The sequence below is a fragment of the Salmo trutta genome, chromosome 11 (genome assembly GCF_901001165.1).
Source record: "Salmo trutta chromosome 11, fSalTru1.1, whole genome shotgun sequence".
NCBI lineage: Eukaryota > Metazoa > Chordata > Actinopteri > Salmoniformes > Salmonidae > Salmo > Salmo trutta.
In genome coordinates, this window is record NC_042967.1 from 15,690,153 (window position 1) to 15,709,077 (window position 18,925).

An 18,925-nucleotide genomic window follows, 5' to 3' on the forward strand; every position below is an offset into this window, starting at 1 on the left:
CATCACCCCATATAATTAAGGTGGGAAAGATAAGTTAGTATGTCAACCTGAACCTCATGAACCGTGTCATAGAAGGCTACATTTTTATTCCAACCAGATCCACATACGGCAGGGTAGCCTAGTGGTTAGAGTGTTGGACTAGCAACCGAAAGGTTGCGAGTTCAAATCCCTGAGCTGACAAGGTACAAATCTGTTGTTCTGCCCCTGAACAAGGCAGTTAACCCACTGCTCCTAGGCCATCATTGAAAATAATAATTTGTTCATAACTGACATGCCAAGTTAAATAAAGAAAATACCATAGGTTAAAATTCCAATAAAATCCCATACCTCATTACAAGTACATAAGCACATTATGACCATAGGCCTATTAAAAATAAATGTGTTTGTTGTGTTTTTATTTTTTAAATAATAATTAGATACTTGTCCATTACATGAAGGTGTGATGGAGGTTACAGACCAAGAAAAAATTTGGACAAACTATCTGAAGTTTTATTCATTCCTCTCTTTCATTTCCTTTGCCCCCAACCGTCTCGTTATAAAAAAGGTCAGCACACACAGTTAAAATATACAGTGTATAATTTTATAGGTTTTTCCCCAACAGGGCTTCTGGTGCAGGCGTCTGGGACCAGTCTGGGACGGGGGCTCGAGACGACAATGCGCAGCGCGCACGTACAGATCGGTTTCAGTCTTTGTCAGTTCTGAATGGGGGCGGAGGAAGTAAACCCATTAGAATCCTATAAAAAGAAAGTATCCGAGATCATAAAATATCAGGCTGCCGCACTAAGCATTCACTTACTGCCAGAGAGACAGACTGGAAGTCGCTTGTCAAGTTTCACCCTGACCTTGTGAGAGTCAGCGTTTTTTTATTCATTGAAGCTCATCATTTTGATTTGATTTTTAGATTGAGCTATTGGTGTTGCCATAAAAGTGGCATTTATGTCGATGGCAATAACCCGTTTCCTTTTCTGATTCGTTGAAAAGAGAACACTTACCGTTATTGACTTTATTCGCAAGCGGTCAACTTAACCACATGGACACAGTGTAACAGAGCGCGCGTTTCTGTGATACCTTTATGCGTAATTGGCTAGGTCCGGGTCGCCCGCTTTATCCAATTCGAATCAGTAAAAAAAAATTGGGCAACATTTCTAAACAATTGTTTCCCAAGGATGCTCGTCCTGACTCGGAATAGATTCTGGTGTGTTTTCGCGCTGCTTGTCGCGGCCTTGAGGATGGGAGAGTCGCAGAGAGCAGAGCGCTCCAAGCCAAACTCCATCAAAGCGGCTCTGTTGGGAGAGCCCACGCCGGCCACGAACCGTTCAGCCACCCTCCAACCCGGGATCACCAAGAAAGGCAACATCCTTGCGCAGGTAATCTCATCGTTCTCTTTTCATTTACACACATATTACTGTAGTTACTGTAACAACTTTTGGCGTGGACATTGGTAATAATTTACTGTTTTGACATCCCTTTTCATGTTTTGAATAATCGTATTGGTATAAGTTTTTCAGATGTCTCCGTTTTGCATTTAAATGGCAGGTTACAACTGTTCCAATACATGCGTTTTTGCTTTACGCGTGCCCCCAAACATTGCGCGTGGTGCCCAACTGCCCATGGAAGTTTTTTGACGAGAACTAAAATAGAGGTATCAGCCCCTGTACCATGTAAACTCCTCTCATGTGTGAATCGTTATTGGAAATTACAGGGATTGGACCCCTCATAAACCTTAATTGCATCTCAGACCTTGACGCCACTGTCGGGTCCAACACGCTTCCAAGGCAAATCATTAACATGATCAGTAGAAATGTGAGAGAAAGTAAGTTAACACCGGGGATAATTTTCTGTCTGGTTCTTAATGTCATTAAACCGCTCCAGACGCTTTCTGGAATTATTAGACGGAACTGTGGGCTGAGTGTGAAGGATACTCTTACCGACCACTTAATATGAACTCCAGGTGTTATCAGTTCCTGCTGTTTCAACACAGTGGGGAATTAGCCGGGCTGTCTGCATAGGCCTAGTGCCTCGGGGTAAAGAGCTACACAGTGGTAGGAAAAGTAACCAATTGTCATACTTGACAAAGTCAAGATACCTTAATAGAAAATGACTAAAGTAAAAGTGAAAGTCGCCCAGTAAAATACTACTTGAGCAAAAGTCTAAAAGTATTTCAATTTAAATATAATTAAGTATCAAAAGTAAATGTAATTGCAAAAATATACTTAAGTAAAAGTATAAATCATTTCAAATTCCTTATATTAAGCAAACCAGACGGTGCCACTTACATCTGTTTAAAGTATGGATAACAAGGAGCACATCCCAATACCCCATCATAATTTACAAACGAAGCATATGTGTTTAGTGAGTCCGCCAGATCAGCGGCAATCGGGATGACCAGGGATGTTCTCTTGATAAGTCCGTGAATTGGATCATTTTCCTATTCTGCTAAGCATTCAAAATGTAACGAGAAAAGGTATGGAGTACAAAGTACATTATTTTCTTTAGGAATGTAGTGAAGTAAAAGTTGTCAAAAATATAAATAGTAAAGTACAGATATCCCCAAAAATACTTATATAGTACTTTAAAGTATAGTTTAGTTCATGTGTGAATTGTAGAAAAGCATTCTACCTAATTAGTTCTCCAATTGTTTTATTTAAACTGGATCTCAGTTGCCGTACTGTATGTTTAGGTATATAATGGGTTCATACTGTATGTTTAGGTATATAATGGATTCATACTGTATGTTTAGGTATATAATGGGTTCATACTGTATGTTTTGGTATGTAATGGGTTCATACTGTATGTTTAGGTATATAATGGATTCATACTGTATGTTTAGGTATATAATGGGTTCATACTGTATGTTTTGGTATATAATGTGTTCATACTGTATGTTTAGGTATATAATGGATTCATACTGTATGTTTAGGTATATAATGGGTTCATACTGTATGTTTTGGTATGTAATGGGTTCATACTGTATGTTTAGGTATATAATGGGTTCATACTGTATGTTTAGGTATATAATGGGTTCATACTGTATGTTTTGGTATATAATGGGTTCACACTGTATGTTTTGGTATATAATGTCTTCATATTGTATGTTTAGGTATATAAGTTTAGGTATATAATGTGTTCATACTGTATGTTTAGGTATATAATGGGTTCATACTGTGTGTTTAGGTATATAATGTGTTCATACTGTATGTTTAGGTATATAATGTGTTCATACTGTATGTTTAGGTATATAATGGGTTCATACTGTGTGTTTAGGTATATAATGTGTTCATACTGTGTGTTTAGGTATATAATGTGTTCATACTGTGTGTTTAGGTATATAATGTGTTCATACTGTGTGTTTAGGTATATAATGTGTTCATACTGTGTGTTTAGGTATATAATGTGTTCATACTGTGTGTTTAGGTATATAATGTGTTCCTATTTTGTAGGTGAAGTTAAATAAATAGGATACATATATAAATAGTTCCCTCCCTCCCTCCCTCCCTCCCTCCCTCCCTCCCTCCCTCCCTCCCTCCCTCCCTCTCTGTACCTCACCTGCTGTCTCGAACCTCTGAATGCTCGGCTGTGAAAAGCCAACTGACATTTACTCTTGAGGTGCTGACCTGTTGCACCCTCTACAACCACTGTGATTATTATTTGACCCTGCTGGTCATCTATGAACATCTTGTAGAACATTCTGGCCTTAATGGCCATGTGCTCTTATAATCTCCACTTGGCACAGCCAGAAGAGGTGTGGTTTCTTCCTAGGTTCTGGCCTTTCTAGGGAGTTTTTCCTAGCCACTGTGCTTCTACATCTGCATTGCTTGCTGTTTGGGGCTTGAGGCTGGGTTTCTGTATAAGCACTGTGACAACTGCTGTGTAAAAAGAGCTTTATAAATACATTTGATTTGAATTTTGACATATTCTCATGAGACTATTTATGAACATTTTATAAAGTAAATTCATATGAAAGTTGACAAAATTAGTTTAGATATTTTTTCTTTTTTTGTTGCTTTGTTATCAAATGTAAAAGGCAACACTGTTTATGTGATTTCTGGCATCTTCTTGAACAGTAGATGGCGCCACATTTCTGTTTTCCCCTGTTACACATTTAAGCCAGCGTTTCACATAAAAAAATAATAATAATTTCAACTCAACAGAGAAGAAACAGCTGATTCTTTTTGTCTTTTACAATCAAAGTGTTTATACCAGGGTAACTACTGGTTGGCTACAGTTTAGCTTTGGTTTGGACTAGTGTCTGCTGTAGGCTTATATAGGTCTCCAGAATGTCACTTGGAATGATACCAGTGGATGAAGTGGACATGCCTGTCTGTAGCCTATGTAGGGAGCTGTGTGTGTGTGTGTGTGTGTGTGTGTGTGTGTGTGTGTGTGTGTGTGTGTGTGTGTGTGTGTGTGTGTGTGTGTGTGTGTGTGTGTGTGTGTGTGTGTGTGTGTGTGTGTCTGTGTCTGTGTCTGTGTGTGTGTGTGTGGACACTGTAGTGTGGGAGCTGCTCCCTACTGCTGAGAGCACTGTTCTGAGATCCTACCACTCAGACAGTGAGGATTAAAGGGAATAGCTTCAGTCTCTTCTGCGTAGTGGGAACCGTTCCAGCCAACAGAGCTGTGCCAGACCTCTGTTTAAAGGTCTGCTTACAACTTTGCCATTGCAATAAACTGGAGTGGTTTGGATAGAATGGACCACTGGGGATGAGTGTGTGTATGTGTGGAGACCACCACCGTACTGTTAGAAGAGTGAAATGCTACGGCACATTTAGATGGCTAATGGTTTCAATGGGAGGTGGTCTGTCTCCCCGTCTCTCCTGTCTGCTAGAATGGTTTCCAACATTGTAACGTTACAGCCAGCACTCAACAACAGCCAGACATGAATCACGGGCCACAGGCAAACTCTATTGACCTGCTGTGTGGCATCTGACGTGGTTGTTTATGATGTAAATCAAAGATAACGAACCTTGAAGTCTTCACAGGCTTTTAATTGGCAACGTGTGGCATCGATTTGTGATGGCTTATAAGAGCTTTTGTTATAGTGTGGATGATACTGAGCAGTCAACCATGCAAATAGTGGGTCATGGTGATTGCTTTGTTTGCGACTAAAGGTCCTCACTAGCTTTTTATGTTAGATGATATACTCATAATGAACAATTTACTCTATGGAGAATGGCCTGACTCTGAAGTGAACCTGCCTTGATTTTTTGATTTGCACCAACACTTATCCGGTGATCAGGGTGCCTGCCGGGTCAGAGACATGCGGTGGGTCAGAGACATGCGGTGGGTCAGAGACATGCGGCGGGTCAGAGACATGCGGTGGGTCAGAGACATGCGGCGGGTCAGAGACATGGGGTGGGTCAGAGACATGCAGCGGGTCAGAGACATGCAGCGGGTCAGAGACATGCGGTGGGTCAGAGACATGCGGCGGGTCAGAGACATGCGGCGGGTCAGAGACATGCGGCGGGTCAGAGACATGCGGTGGGTAAGAGACATGCGGCGGGTCAGAGACATGGGGCGGGTCAGAGACATGCGGTGGGTCAGAGACATGCGGTGGGTCAGAGACATGCGGCGGGTCAGACACATGCGGCGGGTCAGAGACATGCGGTGGGTAAGAGACATGCGGTGGGTCAGAGACATGGGGCGGGTCAGAGACATGGGGTGGGTCAGAGACATGGGCCGGGTCAGAGACATGCGGTGGGTCAGAGACATGCGGTGGGTCAGAGACATGCGGTGGGTCAGAGACATGGGCCGGGTCAGAGACATGCGGTGGGTCAGAGACATGTGGTGGGTTAGAGACATGGGGTGGGTCAGAGACATGGGCCGGGTCAGAGACATGCGGTGGGTCAGAGACATGCGGAGGGTCAGAGACATGCGGTGGGTCAGAGACATGGGCCGGGTCAGAGACATGGGGTGGGTCAGAGACATGGGGTGGGTCAGAGACATGCGGCGGGTCAGAGACATGCGGCGGGTCAGAGACATGGGCCGGGTCAGAGACATGGGGTGGGTCAGAGACATGCGGCGGGTCAGAGACATGCGGTCGGTCAGAGACATGGGCCGGGTCAGAGACATGGGCCGGGTCAGAGACATGCGGTGGGTCAGAGACATGCGGTGGGTCAGAGACATGCAGTGGGTCAGAGACATGCAGTGGGTCAGAGACATGCAGTGGGTCAGAGACATGTGGTGGGTTAGAGCTGCGTGGGTCAGAGACATGCCGCGGGTCAGAGACATGCAGTGGGTCAGAGACATGCAGTGGGTCAGAGACATGCGGTGGGTTAGAGCTGCGTGGGTCAGAGACATGCGGTGGGTTAGAGCTGCGTGGGTCAGAGACATGCGGTGGGTCAGAGACATGCAGTGGGTCAGAGACATGCAGTGGGTCAGAGACATGCGGTGGGTTAGAGCTGCGTGGGTCAGAGACATGCGGTGGGTCAGAGACATGCAGTGGGTCAGAGACATGCAGTGGGTCAGAGACATGCGGTGGGTTAGAGCTGCGTGGGTCAGAGACATGCGGTGGGTTAGAGCTGCGTGGGTCAGAGACATGCGGTGGGTCAGAGACATGCAGTGGGTCAGAGACATGCAGTGGGTCAGAGACATGCGGTGGGTTAGAGCTGCGTGGGGGGCATCAGTGGAAAGCGGAGGTGTGAAACCTCACATTTTATAACCAATCTCTTCTGGCTGAACCTTGGCTTTCTCTACACTGTAGATCTATGAAGACGTTGGCGTAATATTGAGGTTGTTATAATTCGTGATGAAGCGTTGGCAGAATATTACACCTTCCTTCACAGAGGCAGTGGATCAGGACATGAGTGATCGTCCACTTATAACACTTCTAAACTTCACAGTTTGAGAGACTATCGCCGTAATTCACCATCACATCCATTTCGTCATTTTCCCACATTTCTCCCTCAGATTCCTCCAACAGCAGACCTCAAAAGAAGAGTGTTCATTTTTATACAACATTATTCAAGCTGTTGAAATGTATTCCTTCAGGGCCTCCAATTCTCCGACATGAAAGGATATGCGAAAGATTGCAACATAAGCTCTCAATAAATCACCCCCACTGGCTCACTTTCAAAAGTCACAAATTAGAGACGGGCAGTCGGGGAGGGGAGCACGGTGGCCACCCAGAGAAGCCTGCAGGAAACCCGGGTGTAATTTGGGGTTTAAATGGTCAGATTAGTAAAGTTGGGCTCTATCCAACATGTCAAAGCTATTGGTGGATCTATATAGGAAGTACCATGACAGCCTAATGTGTTTTTGTTTCCCTCGGCTGTTGATAAAGTTTTGCACTGACTTTGCCGCTCTCCGCTCTCGCTGACTATAAATGTCACATGAATCACTTTGCGCTCCAACCTCAAGGTCAGGTTGTGACTGTCCCAAGTGATTCAATCATTACAATTAAGACAAGCTGCATGGGTGTGTGGCTCCGTCCCCTATCCCCCATCACATTCAATTGACTTGAGTGAAACCAAACCGAAGTAACGCAAAGTAAAAGGCCCTCTTGACTGGGAGATGTTCAGACCTGATGCTCCTGGGTGGCCACTGGTTCCCAGTAAGTTAGAGAACCAGTACAGATGGATGGTATGGGCAGGGAACGTTCACCACCCTAACCTCTGAACCCACAAGGGGAAGTGGAGGCATGCGTACAGTAACAGTGGTTGGCTGTTCCTACCACCGCCTGGACATCCATATAGTTTTAAGTAGTCTTAAAACGGTGTTTAATTCAACACAGAGATTATTTTAACAAGCCAGGACCGAATCGCTTAGGCTCCCCCTGTAAAAGTTGAGCGCTAGGTCCCCTCTCTTCCCCCCTCTCGCCCCGCCAGCACCCCGCCCTACCCCCTCCAGGGTTAAGTAACTGTTTAGTGATCTTAACGATCTGAGAGGGGGAAACAAAGCAGGCCGAGGTGTGAGTGCTAGTTAGCGCTAGGCTAGCCGCCGTCAAAGCCCCGTCTCCTCCGTCTCAGGGGTCCGGCGGGTCTCCTGGCTGTCTCTCAGCCCTCCAGTCAGGGGGGCCCAGCGGGTCTCCTGGCTGTCTCTCACCCCTCCAGTCAGCAGGCCCTGGAGGGCAAGTGTGGGCCCCAGATGGGCCATAATGGATATCAGGGGCCCTAGCAGGCCAGCAGAGTATCCTGAGGGGAATTCATTTCACTTCCCTCTGTACTTAGACCTGTTAATGAGAGTCAGGAGACACAGAGCCCTTCTCTATCCACAGGCTAACACCTCACAGCTACACCCAGCTCTGACTGGGGTTTCCGGCTCAGTCATGTGCCCTTCTTTTGATCGCTGCTGTTGGGCCAATATGGTTCTGAGTGTATTTAAAGAGTTAGGACATTGAGGTTTCTGCATTCTGATACGCTTCCATGACACTTTAACGTTCTACACTGAGTGTACAAAACATTAAGAACACCTGCTCTTTTCATGACCAGGTGAATCCAGGTGGAAGCCTTGATCCCTTATTGATGTCACTTGTTAAATCTACTTCAAAAGATGAAGGGGAGGAGACAGGTTAAAGAAGGATTTTTAAGCCTTGAGACATGGATTGTGAATGTGTGGCGTTCAGAGGGTGAATGGGCAGACAAAAGATTGAAGTGCCTTTGAACGTTGTATGGTACAGCAGTAGGTACCAGGCGCACCGGTTTCAGTCAAAAACAGCGACGCTGCTGGGTTTTTAATGTACAACAGTTTCCCGTGTGTGTCAAGAATGGTCCACCACCCAAAGGACATCCAGCCAACTTGACACAACTGTGGGAAGCGTTGGAGTCAACATGGGCCAGCATCCCTGTGGAACGCTTTCAACACCTTGTAGAGTCCATGCCCCTACTAATTGAGGCTGATCTGAGGACAAAAGGTGTTCCTAATGTTTTGTATAGTCAGTGTACGGCAGCCATGTTAGCTCTCCATTAACATTACATGGGGAATATTTAAACAAATTTATGTAACTGAATGTCTGGAATTAGAACAATATACAAAATGTTCCAAGTTGACCCAACTCTCTAAATTCAGCACATGACTCTGGTGTAGCCTATATGGAGACTCTGTCACCAGAGTCAGAGACCGATACAATCCAGGATTTAACCCGTCAAAGACCTGTGTTTTGAGTGATGAAAGAGCCAAAGTTGTATTCTTAAGGTTCTTATGACTCGTACGTGTTTTATGCTGTCCCTTTGTTATCTGATACTGTGAGACCGTCTCTCCTTAGAGGGCAGAGGATGTTTGTTTACTTGGTGACATAGTTTATTAGACTCAGTGAGGCTCGGTGCTGCTGACCGTGATTACCAATCACAGTTTCAGGTTTCCATGCTTGATTATCCAAGGTCAAGTTCAATTGCCCTCCAAGTTCTCTTAACAGTGTGTGTGTGTGTGTGTGTGTGTGTATTACTGTTATAACGCCAGTCTTTTAATCTTCTTCAGTGAATAGTGAGCAGAGCTCGCCTTTCTAACCAGACTTTTGAACGGTTTGAATATACATTTTGACAGTTGGCTAAATGACACAATCTTACGTGTCACAGTTGCCCTGAAGTACAGTAGCTGCCTCATCTGCCGTGACTAGACTTGAGGTAAATAACACTCCACTAACTTTGTGTTGTGGTGTGAAGAACATGTGTTACACTCCTATCATATTATGATATCAGTCCTTAGGAATGGCTGATGCTGGGTAAATACGGGCAAATACAGAGTAAGGGACAGGTTCAAAGACTCATGTATCCTAGAGTTAAACTGGTGTATGCTGGAGATTGCTCCCTCCCTCCCTCCCTCCCTCCCTCCCTCCCTCCCTCCCTCCCTCCCTTTACCTTCAAAGCCCAGGCCACTTATAACACCACGAGAGCAGCACGAGACAGGACTGGGGAGTCAGGGGCCTTCCCTCATCGCTCCGCGTCTGTCTCTCTCTTTATGGTCTAGCCTGCATGCCCAGAGAGGTACTTAGCCCACTTCCTCTAACAGGGATAGCCTCTTGCTTTCATGTGATATGGTGCGTCTAGGGAAAATAGGGGACCGGGAGTGGCGGCGACACAAAAAAAAGTGGCCAATAAAGTCAGCTAGTGGAGTCGTGATCAAATGAGACGCATCCAAACGAAACCGCTGCCTCCCCTCAGAGGACCGTGGCGTCAATGAGGTGTTTTGAAACATGGCAAGATAAAGTGAGATTATCGGTCATTGGATTTCAAAGGGCTCCTGTGAAATGATGGAGGCTTGATGGAAGAGGTGAGGGAGGAAGGGGAGGATAGTGAGGGGAGGGAGGGAAGGGAAGAGGCCCTTCCTACAGCAGAGTACAGTACAGCTCCACTGTAATCAATCCTAGACTGCTTAGCCAGGAACCACCTGCTACAAATCTGAGAGGCAGTATAGGGTACTGTAGGGCCAAGATATGTATCTTCACATTTCAAGATTAAAGGCTATTTTTCAACATCAGAACATAGCTACACACTTTCCTGTGGTGTTGATCTCATTGGTCAATGCTTCAGAGCATTGTGAGGTTAACCAAGTCTTATTTCTTCTTCTCTTAGGGCTAGTTAATTGTTCATGGGCAGCGGAGTTGCCAACGACCAGATACAACCTAGCTTCCTTTTCCGCTGAAGACCGGATGTGGGAACTCCGCTCAGGCGTTTTCCTTTCATGCCTGCTACATTAGGTTATGGGCAGCCACAGGCCTAAATTGATACCACTGAACTTGAGAACATGAACATGATCTGAAACTCTTGGCTATGACGATGTCATTGTGGACATAGGCTAGCATGTAAAATACCCTGTTAGCTCTACATTACATTCACCTCGCTTCACTGCAGGAGAAATCGGGCACAAGCCCAGTTCAGAAACACGTCAACCTTTTATGGTTGGAAGGACTTGCTTTTCCAAGACTTATCAAGACATTTCCAATTATTATTATTATTATTGCTTAATGGTTTCACTTCCAAGAACGTATTATTGCTTAATGGTTATTAATCAATAATACCTTCTTGGAAATGTCTTGATAAGTCTTGGAAAAGCAAGTCCTTCCAAACGTAAAAGGTTGACCTGAGCTTCAATAACAGCTGTGGCACCATTTAGGATATCACCGTGCTGCAACTTATTCTGTTTCCTGTTTCCTCTTATTGTCATTGTATTACTGGACGTTTATTCGTTTCTCCATGTGTTTTCAATGTGACAAACTGGACGTTGCTCACACAAGGTCCAAATACCTCTAAGCCTGTTCAGTTTTTTAAGCACATGGATATTAAATAACATCTGATCTGAAGATATTGAGATATTCGGGTTTTTGAGAGCCCGCTCGAACATGTGGTGTACATTTTCATTTAGCAACAAGGCCTGTTATGGTGACGTAACCCTTCTGAATCCTAATCCACGTTCATTATTGTGACTGTAATGATTTTCTGTTCTAGTATTCACATGTTTATTATTCAATGCTTTGCAATGGTGGTCAGTTCTGATGCAGATATGTCAGTACAGCACCAGCCCGACATGGAGCAGCCCAAACATGTTGCTATTACGTCAATCTAACATTGGACAGAGAAAACCTAAATAGGCTTTTTGTGGCGATGTCTGTTGTCATTGTTGTGCATTTTTGGGGTTGGTATTGTGTAGCTCATACAAAGTGGATACTAATGCATGTTGACGGGTGCCTGGTGGCTGGTGGCATGTTGCCTGGTGGCTGGTGCCTGGTGGCTGATGTTGGAGTGGCCAGACCTCAGCAAAAGACTGAAAGAGCCTCATCGATCGACTCTTGACTTTGTCCAAGGAGCAGTTGCTTGTGTACAGTACAGTGTCCCCTCTCACTCGACATGTTCAAAACCCTCTCACAACGCTATATCATCTGACTATGATATTATTTGATTTCAACTCGTTTGCCCTCATACTCGTGCGACGCTGGGGGCTACCAGACGTTACGCCATGTGTAAAAAAAAAAAGTACAATCCCGTGGTTGTGTGTATTGCTGTATGCACTTGTTGTGGAAAAAGTGAGCCGGGCCCTTTCGTTATGGCTGCCGTGTGGACTGTGGTTGAATGGTTGCTATGTTTATGGACACACCGCGCTTCTACCTCGGTCATCTCGGTTCACCTAAATCAATGTGTTCAGCAGACCCGGTTGGTGGCTGAGGACTGAAGGAAATCACATTGAATTGTTATCACGTTGCCATCGCTTCACCAGACTACAGCCTATGTCTCAGGCACTGTCTGAAATGGCATCCTATTGCCGAAATAGTAGACTTTTGACCAGGTGCCATTTCAGACGTACCCTCAGGAATCTTAGAGAATCAATCTGGGGAATTATGAGATGGAAAAGTAAGAAAAGAACCACGGATGCCAAATACTTGCTTTTCAAATCCCCAGGTACCCAATTAGAAAAACGGTTGGTCGCAAAACGGACTAACTCCATAGCCAAGTGGTGCTATTATCCAATGACTGCTTCATTGAACTATTTAGGCTTCTGAAAGCCATCTCGATATAGAGTGAACCTTGACTTGTGTTTTTCTTGGGCGGGGATACGGTAATGGCTCCATTGTTTGGAATATCTGAAGATATTCCTGGCCGTAGGTTGGCACGTAGAAGCTGAGTGAGAGGCAGCGAGAGGCAGCTGTCCCCCTTCTCTCTCTCTCTAGTCTACGGACTGTTTTCCACCGTTGGAAAAAGGTCTGGTTCTTCAGAAGGAATTCCTACAGAACACACTCTGCTAATCTGCTTACTGTCTTGAGCAATTTCTGTTGGACTTTTTAAAGCCGTCACATAAAAATGCCATGGGAGACAGGGAAATTAGTGACGGTTAGGAGAAGTAGTGGAGTCTAGGAGTGGGGTTTATATGACTGTAAGTGGAACCAAAAGCGTTTTCCGTCATGTCTGGTAACCATTACCGACAAAACATTATGTTTTTATGATGCAATTATAAAAAACGCCAACGTTATGGGTGACAGGTTTGTTGAAAGTTAGCCTGAGTTGAACCGCAGTGTCACTGTTCCCTAACTAATGACTGTACCTTAGTCCAATACCTAGTGACCTCGTCCAGAGGTTTCAGACCTCTTGGCATAACCGCTAAGATGTTTGACTAACAGCCACATGCAGGGACCAGGGTTCGAGTCCCGGTCGGGGCTACCACCCTAATAAACCCCAATATTATCAGTTGATTTATTATTTTTAGGTTCCCAGCCCATGTGGGCTAACAAGACACTAATTGATACATACATGTGATCATTATCCATGATTCTAAATGTGTCTGTTTTGACATCTACAGGTGTACCCATGCAGCAGCGATAAGGAGTGCACTGTAGGAAGCTACTGCCACAGCCCTCAGCAAGCACCCTCCCGCTGTCTCACCTGCCGACGGAGGAAGAAGCGTTGCCATAGAGACGCCATGTGCTGCCCCAGCAACCGCTGCAGCAACTGTACGTTGTCTTGACTGACCTCTCTTACTTCTTAAGTCAGCATTTCTGAAGTCGGTGTGAAGTGAAAACTTGTCAGCACACCATGTCTCTGTCATATTACAAAAACATTCCTAACAGACATCCTGGATGGGTGTCATGCAACAGAGAGGGATATCTATCTAGTACAGAGGAAATTTAAATGGGGCGGCAGGTAGCCTGGTAGTGGTCAGAGCGTTGGGCCAGTAACCCGAAAGGTTGCTAGATTGAATCCCCGAGCTGACAAAGTAAAAATCTCTTGTTCTGGCCCTGAACAAGGCAGTGTTCCTAGGCCGTCATTGAAAATAAGAATTTGTTCTTAACTGACTTGAGGGAGCAATGAGGGAGCAATTACATTTAAACCATATTGAACACATGCTTTCTACCCACAGGTCAGCACTGAATTCTCTGCTCTGTGTTCTCTGAGAGATGAACTGCAACAGACATGAATGATAACCACATGTACTAGTCACGGAGTAGCTGTAATGGCAATATGAGCTCTAATAACACAAGTTAAACAACTGTCATTGACCAACCTCAACAGAAATTCATATAGAAGACGGAATATGTATCTATCAAACCCTGGCTTGTCTTTAGCTGTAATGAAATCAATCAATCATGACTATGTGGTGGTTGAGCTCACCTCTAACTTCTCTCTCTCCGCTGGCCGTATCCATGTAGACGTCTGTGTCCCTATCTCGGAGAGCATCCTCTCACCTCACATCTCAGCCTTGGACGACCACAACAAGCTCTCCACCAAGGACAGCACTGTCGACTGGAAGAAGAGTGGGAAAGCAGCGCAAGCCAAACACTCTATTAAAGGTAGCTATTTCACCTACTTGTTATACAGCTTTAACAGACCAGGGTTTAAATAGTATTTAAAATCTGCTTAAAATGCTTTGAGTGTTCGATTGAGATTGCCTGGAGAGATGGGTGGGGTTTGTACTTCTGGAACTACTCCATTGGTTCCATTGCACCAGGCACGCTTAGTCAAGCACAGCTGTAGTATGTGAAAGATCTTCGATACCAGTTGAACCCAGGTCTGAAGACTGCCTCTCGGCCTGGCCTGGGAGAAGATATACAGTCATATGAAGGGATCTCTGTTTCCTTTTCCAATTTTGCAAACGCAATATCTCTCGCTGATCCTGGTCCACGGCGCTGAATCTCTGTTGTCCCTGTTCTCTGTTACTTGTCTGTAGTCACACGAAGTTAAAGAGACGCCAGTCCGCGAACGACCGCTATAATTACCCGCTAGCTCGTATATCAGCTGCGAACCTCAGAGACCACGGCTCAGCATGGGGGCCTGGCTGAGAGAAACCAAACCACAGTGGCCCCTTGCTGTTCCCCACGGCACCTACATAAACCAGGCATACAAACACTCTCGCTGACAGCACCACGCTGTCTCATATACATTTGTGAAACCACAGAATGTAGAGTTGGCGAGGTTCGTAGGGGTATTAATAACTGGAGTTATTATTGAGTCCCCTTTTGGCATTCGTTTTAGCCTGACTCAACAAGTGAATAGGCCTACACTTCGTATAAGCAGTGTTGTTGTCAATAAAGTTCTACCTCTAATGAGACACCTTAATGGCGGTGCAATAAATGCCCTCTGGAGAAAGGAATAGCCGCAATGCTAAAATGCCAGTATAAAAAAGGGTGCGGTGTTTGAGGTCATTTTGAGTAAACGCTAGGCCTACTCACTTTTTCATTTGCGTCTGACTCTCATCTTGCTCGCCTCTGCAACTCAATTGCAGTGACATTGGAGGGAGAGTCGAGAGATCAACACAACATATTAAACCTTTCATTCAGGCAGAGCCCTGAGTGGGAACTTAATGTTGTTGATTGGAACTTCATTTCGAAACAAACCCCTTACAAGAAACTGAGGTTTTGCCAGAGTTACAGGACGGCTGGTGTGTGTCGAGAAAGCCCCTCTGGCACAGGGGAAACTGGGTTGTTTCACAGAAAACTTGCATGACTAAATAACATGGATCATAAATATTTGTCGTACTAATGACATCCTTTGAAAGACTATATAAACCTGTAATATAAATCTCCTGCCAAGAATATCAAGTTCTACCCGAAATAGGTTAATTTAGTTGATAAATCTGAGGACATTTCCAGTCCACTAATATAATAGCCCTGTAATGTAATTTGAATTGAGATGAAAAGAAAGCTAGAGGTATGGTTGAGCTCTTTCCTATGGAAGTCAAAACAAAGATAATGGGCATTTCCTGTGGCTTAGTAGTCGGGGGATTTTCCCTGTAGAGTGTACTGTACATTTCACATGTAAGAGCATGATTACTCTCTACATATTGATGAATGGCCATGAATTGTCCATGCTCTAAACCACGGTTTCCCAAACCTGGTCCTGCCACCATCCCTTGATGCACGTTTTGGTTGTTGCCCTATCACAACACAGCTAATTCAAATCATCAAAGCTTGATGATGAGTTGGTTATTTTAATCAGCTGTGTAGTGCTAGGGTTTGGAAAACCTTGCTCCAAACCACACATAGATTCAATGTTTTACATTCCACAGTCTAGAACAGGGATGGGCAACTTTGATGGTGGTGGGGGCCACAAAAAAATCTGAATTCATCATGTGGGGCCACAGTTGCTCCACCCATCAATGGGGGCCCCCTGGGCTCTAATTCGACCTTGATATATAGCTGGCCGCTGAGTCTGAGGGCCTTCCCCGCAGACCGCCAGTTGCCCATCCCTGGCCTAAATAAGGAATGGTAATAGAATCCACAGTAGCTTATATAGTATTATATACTAGTACATGCAGTAAAGGGTCAGAGTATATCAATACATGCTGAAAAGTAAGAAAAGGTCTATGTTTTGCATGTGCACCCTACATCTTCCCTCATACTAGTCCATGTTAAGACTCCTTTCTCTCCCTCCCTTGACCAGGACACGAGGGCGACCCGTGCCTGCGCTCGTCAGACTGCTCCATGGGCTACTGCTGCGCTCGCCACTTTTGGACCAAGATCTGCAAGCCGGTGCTGCGGCAGGGCGAGGTGTGCACCAAGCAGAGGAAGAAGGGCTCCCACGGCCTGGAGATCTTCCAGCGCTGCGACTGTGCCAAGGGCCTCTCCTGCAAGGTCTGGAAGGACGCCACCTCCTCCTCCAAGTCCAGGCTTCACATGTGCCAGAGGATCTGAAGGGTGAGGCAGGGCTGTCCGCCGAGGCCTTTCTCTTTGTCTTCCTCCGACCTGCTTTCGGGGGAGGAGAACCGGGAGATGACATGAGATGAGAGATTAAGAAAGAGAATGGAAGATGCTAAGGGCTGGTTGATACCCAGCAAACTAAAGCAAAGAAGAAGGTTCTTCTGAGAACATATGGCACCGTTCCATGTATGATCCTTCCTGTTTGGTTGTGTTCCAGCTCAGAACATTCCCACAAACTTCTGAGAATGTTGCATTCATCATTAAGTTGTTCACCGGGTTCTCGAGGACTTTATGCAAAATAACTTCTTTATGCCGAAGGCTCTTCACAAAGTTGGATGTGGTTTATGTACAAGTTCCTTATAATGTTGCATATATTTTCACATCATGAAAAGAAAAGACATATCTTTATTACAGCCATCATTAACCAATGGCATAGAAACATCATCCTCTTCCTGTCTCTCCTTATGAAGGCAAGACTGCTGTGATGCACCCTTTGTTTACTAGTTCTGCTTGTTTTAGGCACATATTTCACATATGATATTTTCACACTAAGGGAATGACAGAACCCCAGCTAGCCGATACAAGCTCTATTGTAACCTCACTATTCTGATTCTATTTGTAACGTTCACTCCAATAGTGTAACCAATGTGGGAATCTCCAAACGAATAGTCGCCTACAATAACAATGACTCTCAAACCAACATGTAGGCTCAACCATGCTAGTAAAGAATAAAAAGCAAATATGCTTTGTATAGATTATGAAGATAGATATACAGGTTACTGTCAAAATAACGGAAACACCAACATAAAGTGTCTTAAGGCGGTGGGCCGCCACGATCCAGAACAGCTTCAGTGCACCTTGGCATAGATTCTACAAGTGTCTGGAACTCTACTGGAGGGATGTGACTCCATTCTTCCATGAGAAATTCCATCATTTGGTGTTTTGTTGATGGTGGTGGAAAAATGCTGTCTCAGGCGCCGCTCCAGAATCTCGCATTCGTGTTCATTTGGGTTGAGAACTAGCCTGGATTTGTCTCAGTTGAGTCTTAAATGTAGACGTATGCCATAGTAAGGCTATTAAGAGCCTGGAATCCAAACATGTTTAGTTTTCTATATTTTGATAGAATCCAGGCTAGAATCCAAACATATTCAGTTTGATTGCAGGCTAGAATCCAAAGAGATTCAGTTTGATTGGTTCAACCACAGGACTGGAGGGTCAGTGGTGTAGAACTGATACCAGACCCCAAAGTGCCTCTAGTCCCCAAATGACCTCCATATGACTGGAGCTGAGACCACAACCAGGAATCCAGGAATTCAATCAGGACATATTGAACACATGGTTTTATCTGTTACTACTACTTACAATTTCTGAAAATATTACCGTAATTGCAAATATGCCCAATAACCTTTTGGTCTTTCCCCCACATTTGCAATCTGTATTCAATTGATAATGATAATATAATTCACTATACAATTCCTATGAAATGTGACCTGCACCTTCTAGAATGTTTTAATCTTTTTTATTTGTCATGAGTCTGGGAAAATGCTTACTTTTTACACGTCTTACTGGATGTACAGTGTACCTACCTGCTCATTGTTTTTCATATTAGATGATTTTCAATGTTAAACTTAACCAGTTGTTCACTACAGTACATAGTCAATGCAATAATATGTACCTCCATTTTGTTTTACATTTGTTTTCCAGGCACCATTTCCACCAGTTTTCTAACGTCAATAAGCTCTTATATTGTATATAATGAGGAAATGATTGAAATTGTATTTAAGAATCAATGTATATCATGTACAGATGATAATAAACAGAAAGATATTAAGGTAACAACAAAAAGGACTGGGTGAGATGATTAAAAGGGGACATTGCAGCAAGGTTAGTTCAAGTCTACCGCGTAGGCACTGGTGGTCCTAGGTGGGCTTGGGCCCAATCAGATTGTGCTGTGTTTATAGGCTCTCTACTTGTCAGTGTTCCAAACGGGACATTATTGGTATTTTTACCTAAACATGCAAACACAATCAGGTAGACTTCATAGCAAGCAGTGCACTGGAATGACGTTCAGATGAACTGGAATGACATTCACTTTCATGGGGTGGGTGGCCAAAAATAACTAACTGAAAGCCACACACCCAATAAGCCACGAATATGACCGCATTGAGGCAAATGTCACTGTCCTACTGTTTTCAGCAGATATTTACTGTGCATTTACAGTGATGGATGAATAAATAAAGAATGTATTTTGTATTAACAACGACTTGTTACTTTACTGTTATTAATAGTTGATACCAGAACACTCTGAACACTGTTTAGTAGGTCTAAAAAAAGGTGCTATCTAGAACCTAAAAGGGTTATTTGGCTGCTCCC

The 18,925-nt window shown here is 44.5% G+C and overlaps 1 protein-coding gene across 1 annotated transcript; it reads left to right on the forward strand.

The window, feature by feature from the left end:
• The first annotated feature begins 620 nt into the window (after window positions 1–620).
• On the forward strand, window positions 621–16,642 carry LOC115202300 (dickkopf-related protein 2-like). Its single transcript, XM_029766364.1, has 4 exons — window positions 621–1,367; window positions 13,219–13,369; window positions 14,066–14,206; window positions 16,296–16,642. Exons 1-4 carry the CDS (start codon window positions 1,167–1,169, stop codon window positions 16,544–16,546), a joined length of 744 nt encoding a protein of 247 aa, XP_029622224.1. The 5' UTR covers window positions 621–1,166; the 3' UTR covers window positions 16,547–16,642.
• Window positions 16,643–18,925: the final 2,283 nt, after the last annotated feature.